The sequence below is a fragment of the Pelobates fuscus genome, chromosome 13 (assembly GCF_036172605.1).
Source record: "Pelobates fuscus isolate aPelFus1 chromosome 13, aPelFus1.pri, whole genome shotgun sequence".
Lineage (NCBI taxonomy): Eukaryota > Metazoa > Chordata > Amphibia > Anura > Pelobatidae > Pelobates > Pelobates fuscus.
The window spans coordinates 10,507,057-10,530,584 of NC_086329.1; the positions used below are offsets into that span (position 1 = coordinate 10,507,057).

At 40.9% G+C, this 23,528-nt stretch overlaps 1 protein-coding gene across 2 annotated transcripts in view; it reads right to left on the bottom strand.

Annotated features, from left to right (window-relative positions):
- The window catches only part of RTN1 (reticulon 1), a 99,212-nt gene that overhangs the window by 3,461 nt on the left and 72,223 nt on the right, over positions 1 to 23,528 (bottom strand). The window contains exons 1-4 of one of the 2 annotated variants that reach the window (XM_063440067.1): positions 10,061 to 10,337; positions 3,119 to 3,326; positions 1,345 to 1,483; positions 668 to 737 (exon numbers count right to left, since the gene is read on the bottom strand). In XM_063440067.1, the coding sequence (XP_063296137.1) occupies positions 668 to 737; positions 1,345 to 1,483; positions 3,119 to 3,326; positions 10,061 to 10,121 (478 nt within the window). In that variant the 5' untranslated portion in view covers positions 10,122 to 10,337. Of the gene's footprint in view, positions 1 to 667; positions 738 to 1,344; positions 1,484 to 3,118; positions 3,327 to 10,060; positions 10,338 to 23,528 lie in introns of those variants that run through there. The other variant, XM_063440066.1, reaches the window with a different exon arrangement.

Sequence of the window (23,528 nt, forward strand, 5' to 3'; positions counted from 1 at the left end):
ATCACGCAATGCATGTTACTCACCTGTCTACAACACATGTAAAGTTATTACGTGATAACAACAGAAGGTTTATACCCAGAAATCCTAACACGGTTAGAGAAATGCTGGGGGGGAAAAAAAAACGAGTATTTTTGCTGACCAGCTATTTTCTAAAATGTGCGATTCTCTTTCTAATTCGCAGCAATTCCTATTATATCGAATTACATTGAATGTGTGCACGGTTTATTTCTCACAGCTTTTACGTTACTTAAAAAAAAATTTTTCTTGAACGTTTCATGGATTTGTAAAACAAAGGGTTAACGAATGTTTGCAGTATTTAGAACAAATGTCTGTGCGCAAAATACAAAATGAAGAAAAATCTTTAGCGTCCCCAGGAACTTGTCAATTCCAGATTATACTTCATTAACGGATAATATTTAGTAGAGTGGAATATAGCTTAGTATACTCCCCTGGGTCTGCATCCAAAAAAAAAAAATATATATATATATACTATTTAGGAAGTGGTGTTGGCCCATTCTTTTTATAAAAAGAATTTCCAGGTATAATTTTCTTTATTGCACAATCATGATGATGCGATATATACCATTGTTGATGTTTGAATGGAACTATGGAACTATGCAAATATAAACCAGTTCTTGGAATTGCACCAAAGAAGCTAACAGCTTACCCATGATGAGAAGCGTGAGTCCATTGAAAAGAGCCCCGACGTACGTCAACAGCCACATTAAAACAGCAAACTTAAAAAAAAAAAAAAAGAGAGAGAGATTAATAAAAATGAGAAAATACAACATTGCAACAATTACAAACATAACTGCCATAGGTCCGTAGCCTACGTAAAATGACACTATATCTACTTCGACATAAGAGATTTACAGCCCCTGTGCAGCAGCTGCAAGTCAATATGATTGGCTGGAATAGCCCAGCCAAGCATATTGTCCCATTTATTCCTTATCTACAGCAACACCTCCTATATTTTTAGGGTTCTAGTGTCGCTGATGTCTCCACACCCCTGCGGAGTTTCTTTATAGAAGACTATTTATATAGGCAGGGTCCAGTGTTTTTTTTCTATGCACACTTTCTATGTAAAAGTAAATTTCTAGATATGTTTGGCCACCAAACTAAATGGGACATTGGATATCAGACGGTTGTAAGTACAGATATCATACCTCCCAACCACGCCTGAGTTGATGGCAGGTCAGAATGGCATTAATGCACACCAGGCTGCCTGTCAATCATACTTGCAAAGAGCCCTGTTTCAGTGTAGCGCAATGTGTCTAATGATGCTCTCGCGCTGTGATTGTTGGGGACAGTTCCCTGGTGTTCCCAAAAGAGGGCCACACTTACCTTTAATGAATCCACGAGATCCTGCACTAGGAAAAGCCTCCTCAGTTCTTTAACAATGCAGTTTGTGTAGGCTTGAAGACAGTCTGTGTACTTCTGGATTTGCTCTTGGGAGAGGGAGATTTCCACATCCAAGTAGCTTCTGAAATGATGTAACAAAATCCTGTTCTATTACTGGCTTATTATAATGTTTTACAATGAAGTGTTCCAGAAGGTACTAGCCAGACGTTACCCGCACTACAAGCTGTTTAAAGGGGCAGAGGGCTATCTCCCAATATTGGATGCTTGCAACCCTGCAACTAGCAGACAGAAAAAGAAAGGAGTTTCTTATGGGGTGATGCCAGCTGTGATATACGTGCAATCTAGCGCTGAACGGGAGTTACATAATGTAACATGCACTCACTCACTCACTCACTCACTCACAGCCTTGCGCATGCACAGCACTTTATAGCACTATCTATGAGCCATATTCAATGAGATTCCCCTGCAATGACTGCAACACTGACAAAGTCCTGCCAGAAGAGCGGACAGTTAAGTTATGTACAAGTTCACTTGTGCTTTTAGTGTAGGTTTTTAAAAAAAAATAAAATCTTATAAAAACTGCGTTTTTTTAGTATGTATCTAAAAATCATGGAGCTGCTCCGCAATAATTTTAACTGGGTCTAGGAGGGTTAATTCAATGCAATACAATATTATGTTGCATAGTTCAGCTACATATCACATATAATCTATGATACGATGGTTAACAGTACAATAAATATAATTTATATAATACATGTTCTTTAAACCCTATTATGACCTGTTTAACCAAGGTATTCCAGTGCTCTGCCCTCTGATGATATGTTTGCTTTGAAAAAAAAAAAGGGGGGGGGTTTTGTTTGCAATAAAACAAAATTGTGCAATAGCAAGCCTATAGTTTTAGTTAAAGGAACATTATAGTAACTCAGACAACTTCAGCTTAATGAAGTGGTCTGGGTGCAATGACTGTGTTTTAACCCTGCAATGTAGTTTTAGTGGCTTCTTTCCTGATGGCGTACCAAGGCTCTTATACTGCACTGACCGAGTAAAACATGGTAACGTGATGAGGAAGCCCATAGAAAAGCACTACATTTAGTGATTTCCTATGGGGAACTTGAATGTGCACGTGGTGCTTGCTGAATCTGGTCAATGGTTAACAAAGTGATCAAATAAACTGGATTCATATTTGAAGAACTTGCATTTTCTGCAAAGTTCTAAGCTGTGCCGGATTTGCAATGATCCCTCACCAGAGCAGGCAGTGACTGATATTTACTATAGGAGCTTGCAGTCTCCTACATTGAATATTGTTTGTTTGCAGTCCCCTACATTGAATATTGTTTGTTTGCAGTCCCCTACATTGAATATTGTTTGTTTGCAGTCCCCTACATTGAATATTGTTTGCTTGCAGTCTCCTACATTGAATATTGTTTGCTTGCAGTCTCCTACATTGAATATTGTTTGTTTGCAGTCCCCTACATTGAATATTGTTTGCTTGTAGTCTCCTACATTGAATATTGTTTGCTTGCAGTCTCCTACATTGAATATTGTTTGCTTGCAGTCTCCTACATTGAATATTGTTTGCTTGCAGTCCCCTACATTGAATATTGTTTTTTTAGTCATGACATCACACTCAGCAGTAAGGAAACATTGCAGGATGGACGGGACAGGATGATGCCGCTAAATTAACAAGTACTGAGGGGTATTACAAATACAGTCTACAAATGCCATCTGAAATGATCTGGTCAGTGATACAACTCACTTGAAAGGATGTCCCTCATCGGTTTTCTGTACGGCCTGTAAGACTGATTTGTAGATTCGGAAGCTGATTGTGGCTGAGAGTGCAGCAAGAGCTAGGTAGGCGATGACGCTGACCACGCTGAACTGAGTCAGTGAGAAGAGCATTAGAAGGACACTTCCAAATACTATGCTGGTCTGCTTTACATCCCGCCAGTATAACAAGTCAATAGCTGGAAGGGAAAACCGGAAGAAGAATTTATGGTTAGTGATAAATCCACCCATTTAACACAAACACAGAAAGAAATCTTCCGCCCATGAAGCCAACCAATACCCACAAACGTTTTAATAAGTAGATCTCTCTAACCATATTTAATGTTGATTTGTTCAAAGCGTGTGTGGATATGCTCTAGGCCAGGCATAGGCAACCTTTGGCACTCCAGATGTTGTGGACTACATTACCCATAATGCTCTTACACCGATAAAGCTGGTATTGAATACGTTCTAAAGCAGGCATAGGCAACCTTCGGCACTCCAGATGTTTTGGACTACACCGCCCATGATGCGTTGCCAGCATTATGGGTGTAAGAGCATCATGGGCGGTGTAGTCCAAAATATCTGGAGTGCTGAAGGTTGCCTATGCCTACTCTAGGCGATACATTATTCACCATAGCTACATAGTTACATAGGCTGAAAAAAGACATGCTTCCATCAACGCGAGCCTTTCTTACATCCGGTTTTGCTGTGAATTGTGGTGAGATGATGGCTACATTGCAAAATGTTAGCAAAACAACCAAGCTTGAACAAAATCTCTATTATATAACATTTTTGCAACCCGGCTGTCGTTATTTAGCGAACAAACTATCAGTAATTATATCAACATATGAAAATTATTTTATAAAATCTTCCTTAGCGAGTCTTATCTGCCCTAGCACAATTTAAGCTTGTCCACTTTCAGTAGATTGTTCAGAAAATGAAATAGTTATCTACCCGGTACGCAAATATGACGCCAGTCTTTACCAAGTGATGAATCATTACAAGAAATAACTAATGCCCACTTGTCACTAAGGTGGTTATTTAAAAAGGAGGGCACATTTGAAATAATTTATATATTTTACAGCCATCAAAAGAAAAACGGATACCCTGCAGGCTGAAAATGTAATTTCGTGTATCGACGGTGTGGGTGTTTCCTTGCTCCTTATTATTGCTTTACGTGTATCATGCCGAGAATACAATCCTTGTGTTTTATTTCCTTTGTGTTAAGCTCGCTGTGTACTTCTTGAACCTGTATTAGTCTTCCGTTCTATTACACCATACAATATTCTGATTGTTATGTTCTATGTCATTATGTACCCCACTGTTCTCATTTTTGGAGTTAAGTTGGGAGTTTGCGCTATTATTGAATTCAGTTTTTATTGCTACTTTTGATTCCCTAAATCTTGTATTTTTAATCTCTTTAAAGGGATACTCCACTGCTTAAATACAACACTGCACAATACAAAAAAAAACAACAAATCACTATTTAGTAGATATACTCCTATTAAAATATGGATGCATTTAACTATGCGGTTTTTCACTGGGGTAAATATAAAGACAACTTGTAAAAGCAGCAGATCTCTTGTCTGTAGCCTTTGCAAACCCTCCCCTTCTAATCCCGCCCAGACTTTCTGTGACTGTACAATCACAGACTTCCCAATGCAGCTCAATGAGAAGTCTTTGCAAGGCAGGTGCTCTGGGCAATTGCTGCCTCTTTAGTTTAGCTCCACTGACAGGGCCGGTGCAAGGATTTTTTCTGCCCTAGGCAAAATAAAAATGTGCCCCTCTTCCCCCCCTCCCCCCATATGCGCTGCCTACCATGTGACATCACAATGCCCCACCATATGATCTGTCACATGAACCAACATCAGTGCTGCACACATTGTGTGTTTACAGTAAAAAGCCTGCAGGGACAGGCTATAGACACCATAACCACTTCATTAAGCTGCAGTGGTTCTGGGGACTATAGTGTCCTTTTAATGTAAGGTTTCTGTCTGTAAGGGATGCATTGTGTGTAACGGATGCATTGTGTGTTTCTGTGTATTTGTGCAAGGGATGCATTGTCTTTGTGTGTAAGGGATGCATTGTGTGTGTGTGTAATGGATGCATTGTGTGTTTCTCTGTGTGTAAGGTAAGCATGGTGTGTTTATGTGTGTGTATAGGGATGCACTGTGTGTGTGAGTGTGTGTGTATTGTGAAAGAGAGAGTTTGTGGGGTAGGATAGGGGCTGAGAGGGGAGCAGAAAAAATCTAATGAATTTTTTATGTTTTGCGTCTTACATCCCCCTTTGGTGTATCTCTTGCAAGCCCCTTGTTTGTCTCTTAACTCCCCCCCCATCTTTGTTTGTCTCCGACATCCTCCCAACTTCTTTGTGTGTCTTAATCGCCCCCTTAGTCTGGCTCCCAGGTGTCTTTTATACAGGTAACAAGCTGAGATTAGGAGCACTCTCTTAAAGGGAATGCTCCTAATCTCAGCGTTACATGTATAAAAGACACCTGTCCACAGACGCAATCAATCAATCAGATTCCAAACTCTCCACCATGGCCAAGACCAAAGAGCTGTCCAAGGATGTCAGGGACAAGATTGTAGACCTACACAAGGCTGAAATGGGCTACAAGACCATCGCCAAGCAGCTTGGTGAGTGGTTGACAACAGTTGGTGCAATTATTCGCAGATGAAAGAAACACAAAATAACTGTCAGTCTCCCTTGGTCTGGTGCTTCATGCAAGATCACACTTCGTAGTGTTTAAATGATCATGAGAACGGTGAGGAATCAGCCCAGAAATACACGGGAAGATCTTGTTAATAAGGGCAGCTGGGACCATAGTCATTAAGTAAACAATTGGTAACATACTACGCCATGAAGGACTGAAATCCTGCAGGTCCCCCTGCTCAAGAAAGCACATGTACAGGCCTGTCTGAAGTTTGCCAATGAACATCTGAATGATTCAGAGGAGAACTGGGTGAAAATGTTGTGGTCAGATGAGACCAAATTCGAGCTCTTTGGCATCAATGTAACTCGCCGTGTTCGGAGGAGGAGGAATGCTGCCTATGACCCCAAGAACACCATTCCCACCATCAAACATGGAGGTGGAAACATTATGCTCTGGGGATGTTTTTCTGCTAAGGGGACAGGACAACTATCAAAGGGAAGATGGACAGGGCCATGTACCGTCAAATCTTGGGTGAGAACCTCCTTACCTCAGGCAAGGCATTAATAATGGGTTGTGGATGGGTATTCCAACTTGAAAATGATCCAAAACACACAGCCAAGGCAACAAAGGAGTGGCTCAAGAAGAAGCACATTAAGGTCCTGGAGTGGCCTACCCAGTCTCCAGACCTCAATCCCATAGAAAATCTGTGGAAGGAGCTGAAGGTTCGAGTTGCTAAACGTCAGCCTCGAAACCTTAATGGCTTGGAGAGAATCTGCAAAGAGGAGTGGGACAAAATCCCTCCTGAGATGTGTGCAAACCTGGTGGCTACCTACAAGAAACATCTGACCTCTGTGATTGCCAACAAGGGTTTTGCCACCAAGTACTAAGTCAAAGCGGTCAAATACTTATTTCACTTATTGACATGCAAATCAATTTATAACTTTTTTGACATGCGCTTTTCTGGATTTCTGTTTTTGTTATTCTGTCTCTCACTGTTAAAATACGCCTACCATTAAAATTATAGACTGATCATTTCTTTGTCAGTGGGCAAACGTTTAAAATCAGCAGGGGATCACATTCTTTTTTTCCTCACTGTAACAGTTACTGAAGGAACAGTCCAATGTTTACAATTTGCAGTCCGTTTGATATAGACACTTGTAACAGCAAGGTATAAATTTTTTTTTTATCAAAATCCTATTGTAAACCATGCAGACCATTCATACATTACCTCAGTTCCAAGCTTTGACCTTGTTCTGTACGCTATGGTCCCTTATTATGGCACCAATATAACTAACAGAGGCCTTAACGACTGGCCAACGTTTATAGAAATTAGACCTTCGCTCAGACCCTACAGGTCCATCTAGATAATTCTAGAACACAAGGGACTCAATGGAGGCAGAACAGAGGTATGGCGGACACAGTGCTGTTTGAACCCTCCTCCTCTTCCTCCAAACTGCCCAACAGAGATACAGCTTTATTTTCATTGAAGGCCTTTACAAAAGTGTCAGGTTTGAAAGTAATATGATAGTCCATTGCCTCTTTCATACAGATTTATTGATGACTCTATCCATCGATGGTTATAAGCAAAAGTATTGGGCTACTGTGGCCACGTGATTCGGAAGTTTCTTTACTAATACTCATGTTCTACCTGTTCTACATCAGATGTTTATTTGGTTTTCTACAATTAATTAAAATGAGTTTACTTTAGACGATCCATTGATGGACTGCACAATTTGGCCTACAAGAGCAATAGCCACATGTAAAACATCACTCAAAAATATAAAGGCTTGCTTGGAAATGAATGCCAATCTTCATTTAAGGTGGAGACATAGCGACTGGCGAAGTTTAAAAAAGGTGGGCTGTATCTAGACCCCCTGACTTTTTGGGCTCTTTTTATTTTTCGTATTGTTCTCAACCCATCTCAATGAGCAGTCATTCTATGTTCTCACCAAAATCCATATTGATATTAATTATCTATTAGATAATAACACACACTTAGGAAACAATAACCACTTTAAACAGGCCTGACTCCACCCCTTACGTTGTTACCCAATAACAGCCCCAAAAGACAGAACAATTTGTAGGCCTGTCCTATAGAGTCTGACAGCCCAATACTAAAGCAATGGGCGATGCTCTTGTTGGAGCAAGCTGAGCATGTATATAGGTTCTGTACCCAGATAATGGGGCATTTTCTTCAAATATACGACAAAATCTTGACATAGTTATTTGCTGTCCCTCTGAGCTGCAATCAATAAGTGGGGGAGGAGGGGGGAGGATTGCAGAACTAATCATATCACATACATGTGCTTTTCTAACACACACACAATACATTCACACTTATCATTAGTCCTTATCACACTTAATCAATTTATTATTTTGTTATTGCATCAAACATTTAGGGGGTAGGGAGCGTTCCAACACTTGACTCTTTGGACCAACGACTGCCTGGGTGGAGTAGACAGGATGGATCACCAGCCCCATATATCAACATACCCTTAGTACCCTTACATAATTGCTGCTTAGTCATATGGAGTGCTATATGCCTACCATCCTAAATATTCCAAATTAAACACATTTAATGGTTCCCCACAGCTGAACTTGTTTTTATTTATTGTTTTAGGGCTATTGTTATTTTTATAGTATTTTTCCTCTGATGAAGCTCTTCGATATACTAGGTTACCAGTCAATTTGGGGTTTAATTTGAAGGAAAATAATCATTGAAGTAGAGAATGAATTCTGCTGTAAAAACCTCCTGCGAGGTATATGGATAATTATTGTACATCTATTGCAGTCCTGTAGCTAAACCTGTAGCCACAACAGCAATTATTTATATCCTTAATATCTCTAATGGGAGTCATTACATCCATTTTGTCGCTTGCCTATTTTCTAGCTATTTATTGTAACAAACAGTAATTATTTCATGCAACAAGAGAAACATATTTTACATCCTTTTACTATTAACTAAGAGGCCGGCGGTATTCTGTTGGGAACCACCTGAAAATTATACATGAATTATATATGTATCAATATGCATTATATCTAATAATGACTATTATAATACGGAAGTAATGACAATTATCTATACACTTTGGGTTTATATTTATATTTTGCAGAGACGTCTGAGCCTTTATTTAGGCCTCTTCAAATAAACGGTAAATAACATATTTTTCACCTACGGGCTGGTATCAGGATGAGCTTTGTAACCATGACAACCAAGGACTTCGCCAATCTGCCTGGAATTATTAAATCATTCACAACACAACAGATTGATCAGGTTGTTGTTTTTTTGTTTTTTTCTAACATGTTTTTTTTTTGTTTTTTTGCTCAGAATATACATTTTTACAGATTTCCACACAAAAATCATGCACGTAAATGGAAAATATATATTTGTTTAATGTATTAGGACGCGATGGGTGGTGTCTATTCTAGTTAATGCTGATCATTCATAGAATATGTCATATGAGAAAGCTATAACCTTGGTTGGTTTAATATACTGTCCCATACGCCTTTTGTTTCAATATCACTGTGCACAGCCGGCTCTGAATCTTCTAGCAAAAACAAAGGAGGGACCAAACGGGATGCTAAAAAAATATGGCTGAAGTACAGACAGAGGTATATCATCAACGGCCACACCCAGTCCCAATAATATAATATTAATTCATTAAATAAAGCTGCAGCCTCGGATTAAAGCATACAATGAATAATATGAATCTTTAAAATGGTAAATGTCTATCAATCTGTTTGAATTTCTGTAAATATGAAGGTTATTACGTTTTGAGCATCCTGCCCCCCTATATTTAGCAATATTCTGATAACAGACGGAGCTGGTTTTTTTCTTTGTGGAGCAGACACGAATTTCACAATGGGTGTGTACCCGTCAAATGGAGCCCCTTTATTATAAGCCCACGGCTTTGTTTCTACCGAGCAATAATATCCATGTCTTTCATTTCAAAGAACATTGTTGGAAAATAAAACCCAGAGATTAAATAGCAGGTATGAACAGAATCTAAGTGGACGGTTTAACCAGAAAGAATCGGCTTGAAATTCTAAGCTCGTAAAATGAAAGATTATACTGTATTATCGACATGGCGAGTACATGATGGAGAGCTTTGGAGATTTCAATTGTAAAAATAAATAAATAAATGTTCAATAAATAAATAAATAATGCAAGAAATGAATATATACCAAGTGAATAACACGAAACGATCTTGCCTACAGATGCAAAACGTTCCCCGTTCTTTGTACACATGCACGACTAAAACATATATAAAATATACCCTGACATTTCCAGTTGGTCCAAAAGCATTCCATCCTTGTTGAGTCGGCACTGGTCTGCATCTCGAGGGGCTGTCGAATTACGGGTGTGATCGGCTGAGGCACAGGGCTATTGTTTTAGCATTCCAAAGCATGAATGTATGAGGGATTCACTGCTGCTCACATGCACTGGCTACAGACTGATGCTCTAAGCAGAACGGGGAAAGGGGGAGGGCGGACCAGAGACGCTGCAGTCTTCACTGCAGCAAATCAGCATGGCGATGTGACTGCCTTGGGGATGTATCAAGAGAGAAAGGATGCACAGTTTTCTTTCAAATGAAAAGCAATCGCTGTCTGGCTTTACGGCATCACACATCCATGAAGTAAATAAGAGCTTACATCATACATGGACCGATATGCTTTTCCGATGATCCATGTCAGTATTACTGCATCAATGTGCCCTCCTTACAGACATGATTTCTTTTTTTTGGTAATTACATTAATTAGTCTGCTTCGGTTGCTCTAACATTCCATCAATATCTTATGTCTAACGGATGGTGCTTGCAAAATCCAATCAATATTCTCTTCTGGTCGAAAAAAAATACATTCTGATAAGCAAAAATATAAATGTTATAGTTTAATATTTAATGTAGAGCAATGTAAACAGAAAGGATGAAGAACACTTTATTTGGGACAAAATAAAATGTTTGATCCCCTTCTACGCTTGGAGAAAGGGTTAAGGTACCTTTAACCAGGGTTAAAGTTATAGCGTTTTTTTCCCTTTACCGGGAAACAGAATGTTCTGCTGATCTCCAATACCGAGGACAAAGGTCACTGGTGTGTTGAAAGAAAGTATCGGGGTATCGGGGGAGAAAAAGATTTTGTCTTTCTATATCGAGGAAGGAAAGCTTTCATATTTAGGAATAAGTGTTTATAGTACATTCATGCAGATAAAAGTGTCAGATTCAGCAGCTTTTAGCTTTGTAGTAGGCATCACAGGACAAGCTGTCTGCCTGAACTTCAACCCCATTGTATGAATGTAGATAGAACCATCCCCTGGATGTTGGGCAAACGAACACCCCCAGGAAGTACTTGAAAACCAGAGTAATCTGAATGTACCTTTCGTGGATAAATACGTTTTTATTATAATATAAGTATTGTCTGAATAGGACTGAATTGATTATGCAAAATAATCAACTTGTTTTAGGAGCCTGGGCTAAAAGGCAAACAAGGTGTACCCAGTAAGAGAGCAAGGTGAACGGAGTAGTACGATTAGGTCACAGCCTGGAGGTCAAGGTATGTAAGGTATTAATAAGTTACAGGTATGGTGCCATGTATTGTGGAGGCAAGGGTTTAGCTAAGGAGCAATGCTTGTGATCAAGGCACCAAAACTACAACCACACTGTCCATACATTGTATTTAATCTAAAAAAAAGATTTTCACAAGTATTCTAAGAAATTAAACAAGCATCTATCTAAAAATGCTGTATTTACGCAGACTGCATAAAAGATATTGATCGGAGCAGGATAGATTTCTGGCACCAGGGCAAAGCATCAGCACACAGCATCGTCCATGTGCCGGAGGAAAGGCGTGTTGCGATAGTAACTACGAAAAGAGGACACAGTCAGTGAATGACTGGGTACAAGCAGATCTCCTATGAGTCCATGGGCTCTCTTCGAACAGGGACCTGCCCTTCTGAAAATTTGTTGTAGGTTACTGTAATAAAAACAGAAGACTAGGACCTTAGAAAGCTTACTTATTGCTCTGGTCTAGTATGGTGGGAGCAGGAATAGAATGCACTAAATCAGAATATTAGTGTGGCGAAACCAACCTCGCCACTGTACACTGGAGAAGCCTGGTTGCTCGCCTGCTCCCTTTAGACTATGGCCCTGCAGTTCAAACCTTTATTTTCCCTGCAGAAAGGCTTATTCGTGCCTTTCTGCCGGGGTGTTCAGTAGATTTTATCTACCGAACAAACTACCGAATGCCCGGCCACCTAGGAGCTGGAGTGTGCCGCCAATTGACCTCCCTGAAGCTGCGTTTAACCGCAGCTTAATTGACGAACGCTGGGTGGCCTTTGTTCGTCAAACGAACACGTGGCGGCGGCCATCTTGAACTCCCGAACAGCGGTGTTCTGCCGTCGAGTGTCTGGAACTAAAATCGGACACTCGACTAGGCAAACGCCGCTGAGACCTCCATGGGTTCGTGCCGAAACTACCGAACGGGCCGCCGTTCGGTAGAAACACTCATACGAACGAGAGGATTACAATGAAGGCAGTCAACAGCTATTGCATTCGGTACTTTCAGCCAGTTATACCCATGAACAGAGACAGACCGCAAGGCCAATCCTTATGGAACTTTTTTCGGCTACTGTTGCCTGTGCGGTCGGTCATATCTTTCAACCTCTATAACTCCCGAACCCCTGGTCCGATCTGGGTGATCTTTGAGTATGTTACTCACCCAGATCAGGGCTATCAGTGGATCCCCTATTTAGGAGTGTACTCTAGGTATTTGGGGTACATCCAGAAAGTGGGGAAGTAATGTACATGATTTAGGGGATTATGTGTCATGCTGAGGGGAGGAGATGTGTGGGAGGTAATTCATGTGTGATTGGTGCATCGGGTAATGACTGAAAATCCGTCCCTTGCATGGGAGAATCCTTTATAAGCCAGTTGTGTTAATAAACGTGAGTTCCTGCTTAACCCTCAAAGTGAAGTGTTGTCTCATTCTTGGGGGGAATTTGATTGTATGCCGATTGCCAGGAGTGTAAGCTGTTCATAGGGCTTTTCCTGTTCGGCTGCTTCCAGTGTTCGTGTGTCTCTTGTTCCCCTATTTGGGAGTGTACTCTAGGTATTTGGGGTACATCCAGAAAGTGGGGAAGTAATGTACATGATTACGGGGATTATGTGTCATGCTGAGGGGAGGAGATGTGTGGGAGGTAATCCATGTGTGATTGGTGCATCTGGTAATGACTGTAAATCTGGAAAGGGGATTATCGCCTAAACTGTTTTTATCCTCTTGTGAGCGAAACGATCCGTTACAATTAGTCTAGAATTAAGGGTTTCAAGAAAGATGTATGAGGGACAGGAAGTACCAACATCGAGGAAAGGTTACACAATCATACAAGGACCACTGTCATCTCAAAACTATTTTTTATTAAAATAATCCATCCTAAGTTTTGAAAGGAAATGGTTGTCTTTAAATGAAGTATATGTAAAAAATTAGAAAAACTCATTCCTAGCATTAGTATATGACAGGATGCATCAGCCATATACACACACCTTGGGTCAAAATGTATTTGAATTCCGACAGTTAGTCTCTATGGTCTTCCCAGCTTCACTCCCCGCACAGACGTTGGGAAGACCATAGAGAAAGTTTGATAAAGATCTATCAGATCTAGATGTTCAATAGAATGAGTTCCTCAGGCAGAAATTATGTTTTTTAGGAGTATCATTGAGACTCACTATTTATTTTTTAAATGTGGACGCAGGTTATGGAACCATCGGAATGGTCTTCATGGGAGTGACAGCACCATCTTAGTTAAATCATCTTTGAAAATTAAAATTATGGAGCTATAGTTCTGTAGGGCACTTTTTCTAAAATTGTAAAGGTCTATCAGGTCTATTTGGTAGCCTTTGTTCTAGAGAGACAATCATCATGACACTCTCCAATAAGTCGGAAGGTAATGCGTGGTACTCTATGTGTTTGTACCACCTTAGACTATGTTATAAACCATTTTGGTTCTCCCCTATCCTAGGGAGAAAACCCCTATCAACTGTTTTTGTTATATCTGTGTGTTGCAATCATAATCTGGAATGTTAGTTATATTAAAAACAGCTAACACAACAACTTACTGTGTTAACCATGTATTTGAGTCCCAATGTATATATTCCAGATATTGAGAAGGTTCAGATGACTTAGCTTTAATTCCTGGTAGCATAAATTGCATCAGGACTAACATTTATTTGTCATTATCAGAACAGTCAATACTGAATAACGGTGCTTCTATTTCCAGACAGATGCGATTCATATCGAAATGCTGTAAAATAAATTATACCACGAATATCCTCTGCTCTGGAAGGTGATCAGAACAAAGTAGCACACACACGTTAGCACATAATTATATAGATGATTCACTGAAAATTATACAAATTTTATATCACTTTCTATTCTCTTTATATCAATTAACAAAACGTTTAGAAGGGGAGTGGAATTGTGGGGACATTTATAAGGGTAGATGAATTGATGGGGAACTTTATTAGGGTAAATTAACTGGTTGGGACATTTAATAATATAGATGAATTGATAAGGACGTTTATAAGAATACTGGAATTGATAGAAGCCTTTTTAAGGTTATATTAATTGATGGGGGCCTTTATAAGGTTAGATGAACTTTAAAAGGTTAATGCATTGGTGGGGATATTTATAAGGTTAGATATATTGGTGGTAGATGCATTGGTGGGGATATTTATAAGGTTAGATATATTGGTGGTAGATGCATTGGTGGGGATATTTATGAGGTTAGATAAATTGGTGGTAGATGCATTGGTGGGGATATTTATAAGGTTAGATATATTGGTGGTAGATGCATTGGTGGGGATATTTATAAGGTTAGATATATTGGTGGTAGATGCATTGGTGGGGATATTTATAAGGTTAGATATATTGGTGGTAGATGCATTGGTGGGGATATTTATAAGGTTAGATAAATTGGTGGTAGATGCATTGGTGGGGATATTTATAAGGTTAGATATATTGGTGGTAGATGCATTGGTGGGGATATTTACAAGGTTAGATATATTGGTGGTAGATGCATTGGTGGGGATATTTATAAGGTTAGATATATTGGTGGTAGATGCATTGGTGGGGATATTTATAAGGTTAGATATATTGGTGGTAGATGCATTGGTGGGGATATTTATAAGGTTAGATATATTGGTGGTAGATGCATTGGTGGGGATATTTACAAGGTTAGATATATTGGTGGTAGATGCATTGGTGGGGATATTTACAAGGTTAAATAAATTGGTGGGGACATTTATAAGACTACAGGAATTGTTGGAGACCTTTGTAAGGATAGATAAATAGATAAGTATAGATAAGAGTACAGGAATTAATCGTGACCTTTATAAGGCTAGTGTCAGGATCCTATCCTGACAACTGTGTTTTATCTTCAGACACAACCAGGTGTGGGAAATGGTGGCGCTTGTCTATTATTGTATTCAACTGTGTTATCTTTAGCTGCTGAATACACTCTGTGGGTACTCCCAATATCCCACCACAAAGTTTCTTGGTGTTTATTACTATGTTTTATCTTCATTTATTTCTGTACCTTTAAATACAGTATGTGTTTTTCGCCTCTAGTGGCCTCCCTAGCCACTAGCCACCTCAGTCTCACACCTGCATAGCATGTATCAAGTATGCTATAAAAGGCTACACCCGACAATCCAAGTGGCCTTTACATTGAAGTTGATGTTATTACTGAAAGACTTCAGATCCTGCTCCTGAGAAGCAACCTGGGACTTTCCTTCATTGCTTCTAACCTGATTCTCTACCAACCCTACTTCTCAGCAAACTGGATTATTTACAACTCTGCTTTATCCTGCCAACCTGGTTTACTACCAACCCTGCTCCATACCAACCCTGCTTCATACCAACCTGGATTACCTGTAACACTGCGTTATCCTGCCAACCTGGTTTACTACCAACCCTGCTCCATACCAATCCTGCTTAACCCCTATCTGGACATTGCTGCTTACTTTTATTTACAAGGTGTTATTTTCTTACCTTGAAACCTTATTCTTTATACCCGTCTTATTATTCTTCATATACTGTTATCTCTAGCGTTCTTATTATTTGCACAACTGTTTATTATCTTTATAGGGCATATTACCTTAATGTTTATTTCTCTCACTTTCTTATCCCTATTATTTCATTCTATAAGTTAACCTGCTGATATATCAAAACCTGCCGATAAAGCCTCTTTTGTCAACTCTGGCCAAAGCCTCCTATCTGACCTGAGCAAGATCATGACTGCTAGTTGAATTAGTGGGAACATTTATAAGGGTAGGTGTGTATTGGTGGAGAAATGTATACGGGTAGATGAATTGATGGGGAACTTTATAAGGGTAGATTACCTGGTTGGGACCTTTAAAAGGGTAGATGAATTGATGGGGAAATTTATAAGAGTACAGTAATCGATGGCAACCTTTGTAAGGTTAGATGAATTGGTGGGGTCATGTATAACGCGGGATCAATTAATGAGAACATTTATATGATTAGATAAATTGGGGGGATGGGGGACATTTATAAGGTTAGATAAATTGGTGGGGAAATTTATAAGGCTAGATGAATTGGTGGGGACATGTATAAGGTTGGATGAAATGGATTGAATACAGGAATTGTTGGAGATGTTTGTAAAAACAGATGAATAGATGGGGACCTTTAAAAGGGTAGATGAATTGATGGGGACATTTATAAGAGTACAGTAATTGATGGTGACCTTTATAAGGTTAGATGGATTGGTGGGAACATTTAAAAGGGTAGATGTATGGGTGGAGACATTTAAAAGGGTAGATGAATTGGTGGAGATATTTAAAAGGTTCGATGAATTGGTGGGAACATTTATAAGGGTAGATTAATTGGTGGGGACATTAATAAGGGTAGATGAATTGGTGGAGACATTTAAAACGGTAGATGAATTGGTGTCGACATTTCTAAGGGTAGATATATTGGTGGAGAAATTTAAAACGGTGGATAAATTGGTGGGTATCTTGGTCATAACAGCTGCTGTCATATGTACTTGTCTTTTTTTGAGGTTCCTCCAAAGCCCCGGGCCTGGGGCAGGAGCCCCACAGCCCATCCTAAGAGTGGAGCTGATAATCACGTTGACCCTAATCAATAATGTTCAAGTGACCTACTATCAAACTGAGATCAAACAGGAAACTATCCCTTGATCAAGGTACCAGTAGTTGCCAAAACGTTGGGAGGTTCCGATGACGTGTCTCACTCTGGTATGCTAGTTGCTGGAATTTGTGGACTGATGTTATTACCGAACCCTCTTTTTCAGTTTACGTTTGCTATTTGTAATTGATTTATTGAATAAAGGATATTGAATATTATCTGATGTGGGCTGCTGTATTGTAATCAAACACAGAAACTACTATTATTTTTTTGTCTTTTAGATGTACTGTATCTGTCCATTCTTTTTCAGATAATGAAATATTTGCTTTTATAGACATTCCTTTAATACAAGGCCAGGCTGCCTTTTGCGTTACTGTTCAGAAAACAACTAAATAAATTCACACACTGATTAAATTATTGTCAATTTTGCAGTTCATTCATGCTTTTTATTGTACATAATTTGCCTGTGTTTTTTGATTATCTATTTTCTCTTGGCTGGTTATTAGAACTGCATTCTAATCTTTTATTATCTACTAGACAATGAGGCATAGTTTCAGTAATGATCGAGCAGCCAACACACTATCTACTGAGTGATTACGCAGATGATTGGATACGGATCTAAGAATATGCTGCTATGTACAGATACAGAATGACCATACACTGCTCTGTGCACCTCGTTATTCAAAGATATTGACCAGATATAAAGATAAATCACATGCGCTGCTCTGCTGGGCTACCTGTTTGTTTAATTTAGCTTTTTCATATGTTCCAATGCAAAATGCTGCTTTAACCCAATAGCTGTGTGACACGCTGCCCTGTGACCTTCATTTATAAACGAAAAGACAAGAGGCAATATTATATTTCAATAGGCATGGCCTTGAATGGCTCCACAAAAGCAGTAATTATTGGAGATATTGTCTGTTTATCTGACATTACAGCCAGACCTCCCAACTAGTCACACACCAACCTGTATCTAAATTGGCCATGGAACCATGGTGGTCTCTTAACTCGACTATATGAACAGTACTGCTCCCATCCCAGCAATAACATCCACACATACACATACCCCAACTCCCGGAGACCTGAGAACACATTAATGGTGGTACTTCACTTGTCATTCCCGACCTCAGACATTAGGGACATCAAGGACCATACTAATAAATAAAGATGTGAATGGTATACTGGGAGCACACAAAGCACCAGCAGCCCCAAATACCTCACCACACGATAACTTTCACGATGATTGATTGAATGGACTTATAATATATAACAGATAACACTGTGATACGTTAAGAATCTAAAGTAAACCTGAAATTGCAGCTACTCACGCTTTGCCAGCAATTCCAATGGAGCTCTTTGGAACTCTTGCCCCATCTCTGGAGTCACCAAAATTCCTCTTCAATAGGTATCAAAGGCTTTCCAAGCTAAAGGGAGTGTAAAAACCCAACCCTTTTTAGGGGGTAGACATTTTTCTATGTATAATGCCCAAGTGAGTGCTATTAATTATTCCCCTCCCCCTCCCCCCATTGTGCAGTAATTCCTGCAAAAAAAAATAAAAAAAATTTTTTGAATTACCTGGAATCCAGCCCAGATTGAAGCCCCTGCAGCTGCCTTATATGTTCCTGCCTGATGTCAGCCAGGGTCTTGCGCAGTCCAATGACAAGCTTCTCATAGAGAAGAGAGCACATGCGCGCAAGGGGAGAGGCAGTGGGGAGGTAGAAATGTATTAATTTATTTATCTTTGGAGGCAGTTCTTTCAGCTAGATCAGTGGTAGACAACCTTTGGCACCCCAGATGTTCCGGACTACATCTCCCATGATGCTTTTACAGCTATAATGCTGGCAAAGCATCAGGGGAGATGTAGTCATAATTACATAGGCTAAAAAGAGACATGCGTCCATCAAGTTCAGCCTTTCTCACATCTGTTTTTGCTGTTGATTCAAAATAAGGCAAATAACTCAGTTTAAAGCACTTCCAGTTTTGCAACAAACTAGAAAACACATCCTTTTTGACCCTAGAATCGCAGTCAGATTTATTCTCGGATCAAAAAGCCATTATCTCACAATTTTAAAATGTCCCTGTATATTGTGCTTTTGCAAGTATTTATCCAATTGCTGTTTAAACATCTGTACAGACTCCAATATAACCACCTCTTCAGGCAGATAGTTCCACATCCTTATTGTTCATACTGTAAAATCCTTTGCCTTAGACTGAATCTCATTTCTTCGAGTCTAAACATGTGACCATGTGTCCTATGTAAATTCCTGTTTATGAATAGATTTCCAGACAATGGTTTGTATTGGCCCTGAATCAGTGACGTACACACGATCCATGGGGCCCCGGTGCGAAAACTGATCCGTGACTTACACTGCACGGGCCGGGCCGCAACACATGGCGGTGGGCACCTGGTGCGACCGCGGTATGTGCGCCAGTGCATGCAGATACACATACACTTAAAGGACCACTACAGACACCCAGATCACATCAGCTCAATGAAGTGGTCTGGGTGCCAGGTCCCTCTAGTTTTAACCCTGCAGCTGAAAACATAGCAGTTTCAGAGAAACTGCTATGTTTACACTGAGGGTTAATCCAGCCTCCAGTGGCTGTCTCATTGACAGCCACTAGAGGCGCTTCCGCGATTCTCACTGTGAAAATCATGGGCATTCAGAGCTGAGAGGCGGATCAGGGCGGAGAGATCCCCAGCGCCAAGGGAGCCCGGTGCTGGAGAAAGGTAAGTGTTGAAGGGGTTTTAACCCTTTCAGCCCAGCGGGAGGAGGGCCACAATGATGGGGGGGACCTAAGGAAAACAAGAGATACAGACACATACAATACACACACACACACATACAGACACACACACACTCATAGTGACAGACCCACATACACAAACACAAACACATATACACTCTCACTAACAAACACACACTCACTAACAGACAAGCACACACACACTCTCACGAACAGACGCATACACACTAACAGACACACACATTTACTGACAGACACACACTCAGTGACAGACATACATACACACTCACTGACAGACAGACACACATACACACTCACTTACAAAATATATAACAGACTCACTAATAGACACACTCAAACTAACACAATCAGTAACAGACACACACACAGTAACACACTCACTGACACACAAAAACGAACACACTCACTGACACTCACTAGCAGACACACACAAACTAACACACAACTAACACACTCAGCAACAGACACACACACAGTAACACACAAAAGCTAACACGCTCACTGACACTCACTAGCAGACACACACTAAATAACAGACACACACAAACACACAACTAACACACTCAGTAACAGACACACACACAGTAAAACACTCACTGACAAGCATTAACACTAACACACATAAACACTCAATTTTTTTTTCCATTTAATCCCCCAACCTCCCTACCTTTGGGAGTGCTGAGGGGATTCCAGCTTTCTTACTGGCCTTAGCCACTGCTTATTGACATTGCACATTTTTGCCTAGTTTGTTGTCTATAACAATTCCCAAATCCTTCTTCAGTGTTGTTATCCCTAATTCACTATTATAAAGGTATAAGTTGCTTGTGCATCATTTGCTTTTATCTACTGTACACTAGATTTAATCTGCCGTTTGAGTGCCCAGTCCCCCAATATATCTAATTCCCTCTGCAGCAAAGTAATATCTTGCTCCACATCTGGAGTGCTTGCCCCTGATCTGACCAAGATGGATATGGCAGTACGTCACCTACTTTCTTTCCAGGTTTAATGGTTAGAGCCGAGGTAGGCGTCGAGGCGGAGGTACTGTTACTGTACCTAAGTTGTCCAAGCATGTCTGCGCAATGCTCTGACTTCCAGCTAGTTTTTCAACAACAGTCTATGTGCATCTATGTCCCATCACTACCCTAGAAAAATATTTGTTTTGCATATTCTAGTGAAACATAGAAAGTGCCATTGCGTGACCTGTACATAGACATCAGCTGATGTGCATCTTTTCTCACACCTGTTCTCAGCCCTCATATTTTGTGGTCATCTTTGGGGTGAATTTGCTTCTTAGCAGTATTACTGTGATATATTTTGGAAAATCCAGTGGCAGCGTTCCCAAGGAAGGAAATCCAGAGAGGGTATTCCTCTTGTAAGACAATATCTGCATCCAAAATGTAACTCAACTGGAGATTGAAAGGGAACATCACATCTCGGAAGGTGCAAAAACAATAGACTAAAATAATTGTCTTGCCATTTATATTAAGAATTGCCAGACTGATTAACTAAAATTGGTATTTTATCTTATAATGGTAAGTGAATAAAAAGGAACACACAGATTCAGTTTTGTTCCAAACCCAACAATTAGAACACCATGAGAAAATGAGAAATTCTAACGAGGATAATGTAACAGCAGGCTGGTTTTGCTAATCACAGTGTTTGTATACGTTATACTGTAAAAAAATATCTCTTGTGTTAAACAAGTGATGGGTTACACCAGAAAGTACCAGTAAGCTGATATATCAGTGCAGCACATCCAAAGACTTGATATTTTCAGACTACTTGTACAGCTTGGTCTGGACCCATTACTAGAAATTAAATGACACCTTGAGACACCTTAGATTTATAAATATCATGGAGGACTGTGGGGGTGTCTCCTGGACCCCCTTCGCCTCCCTTCCTGCAAATAGTAAACTTACTTCTAGTCCAGCGAGTTACCACTCTGCCCACCAAGAGATTGCCTACAAAACAATCAGGAACAAATCCCATCTGGCTGTCTGACTGCATGTAAAAATATTCTCCTATTTATTCATTTTACCAAAAGTGCAGATTTCAACAGAAATTGGTACTTTTATAAATGGACCATGTTACCAGGGCCGCCATCAGGGGGTGACAACCATGACGGTTGTCACGGGCCCGGCGGCCCTGGGGGGCCCGGACTGCTCTAGCAGTCCTGGGCCCCTCTTTCATTATCTGCACACATAGATAGCGAATATCGCTATCTATGTGTGCAGCCGCGGGCCCCCCCGGCTCCCTGTTACCGCAGAGGGGGCCCGGGCAGCACACAGCCTCTCATCTTCTCGCTTCTATTAACTCTCGCGAGACCCGGTTGCCATGGCAACGCTCCGCGGGTCTCGCGAGAGTTATTGGAGGCAATGAGCTGAATGTGAAGAAGCTGTGTGCTGGGCCCCCTCTGCGGTAACTGGGGGCCGGGGGCCCCTTCATGCCACCGGACCACCAAGGATGGAATCTCCCCCCTCCCTGGACACAGGTAAGAAGCAGGGAGGGGGGAGAAACATTTAATTAATTAATTTAATATACAATTATAAAATTAATGTAAAAATGCCACTTTCCCCACCCCTCCCCCTCCACAGATTGCACATTTACACACACACACTGCTTACACTACACTGACACACACTGCATCCACTACACTGACCCACACTGCTTACACTACACTGACCCACACTGCTTACACTACACTGACCCACACTGCATCCACTACACTGACCCACACTGCATCCACTACACTGACCCACACTGCATCCACTACACTGGCCCACACTGCATCCACTACACTGACCCACACTGCATCCACTACACTGGCCCACACTGCATCCACTACACTGACCCACACTGCATCCACTACACTGACACACACTGCATCCACTACACTGACACACACTCTGCATCCACTACACTGACACACACTGCATCCACTACACTGACCCACACTGTTTACACTACACTGACCCACACTGCTTACACTACACTGACCCACACTGCTAACACTACACTGACCCACACTGCATCCACTACACTGACCCACACTGCATCCACTACACTGACACACACTCCATCCACTACACTGACCCACACTGCATCCACTACACTGACCCACACTGCATCCACTACACTGACACACACTGCATCCACTACACTGACACACACTCTGCATCCACTACACTGACACACACTGCATCCACTACACTGACCCACACTGTTTACACTACACTGACCCACACTGCTTACACTACACTGACCCACACTGCTTACACTACACTGACCCACACTGCATCCACTACACTGACCCACACTGCATCCACTACACTGACACATACTGCATCCACTACACTGACACACACTGCATCCACTACACTGACGCACACTGCATTCACTACACTGACGCACACTGCATTCACTACACTGACGCACACTGCATCCACTACACTGACCCACACTGCATCCACTACACTGACACACACTGCATTCACTACACTGACACACATTGCATCCACTACACTGACACACACACACTGCATACACTACACTGACACACACACTGCATCCACTACACTGACACACACTGCATCCACTACACTGACACACACTGCTTACACTACACCGACACACACTGCATCCACTACACTGACACACACTGCATCCACTACACTGACCCACACTGCATCCACTACACTGGCCCACACTGCATCCACTACACTGACCCACACTGCATCCACTACACTGGCCCACACTGCATCCACTACACTGACACACACTGCATCCACTACACTGACACACACTCTGCATCCACTACAC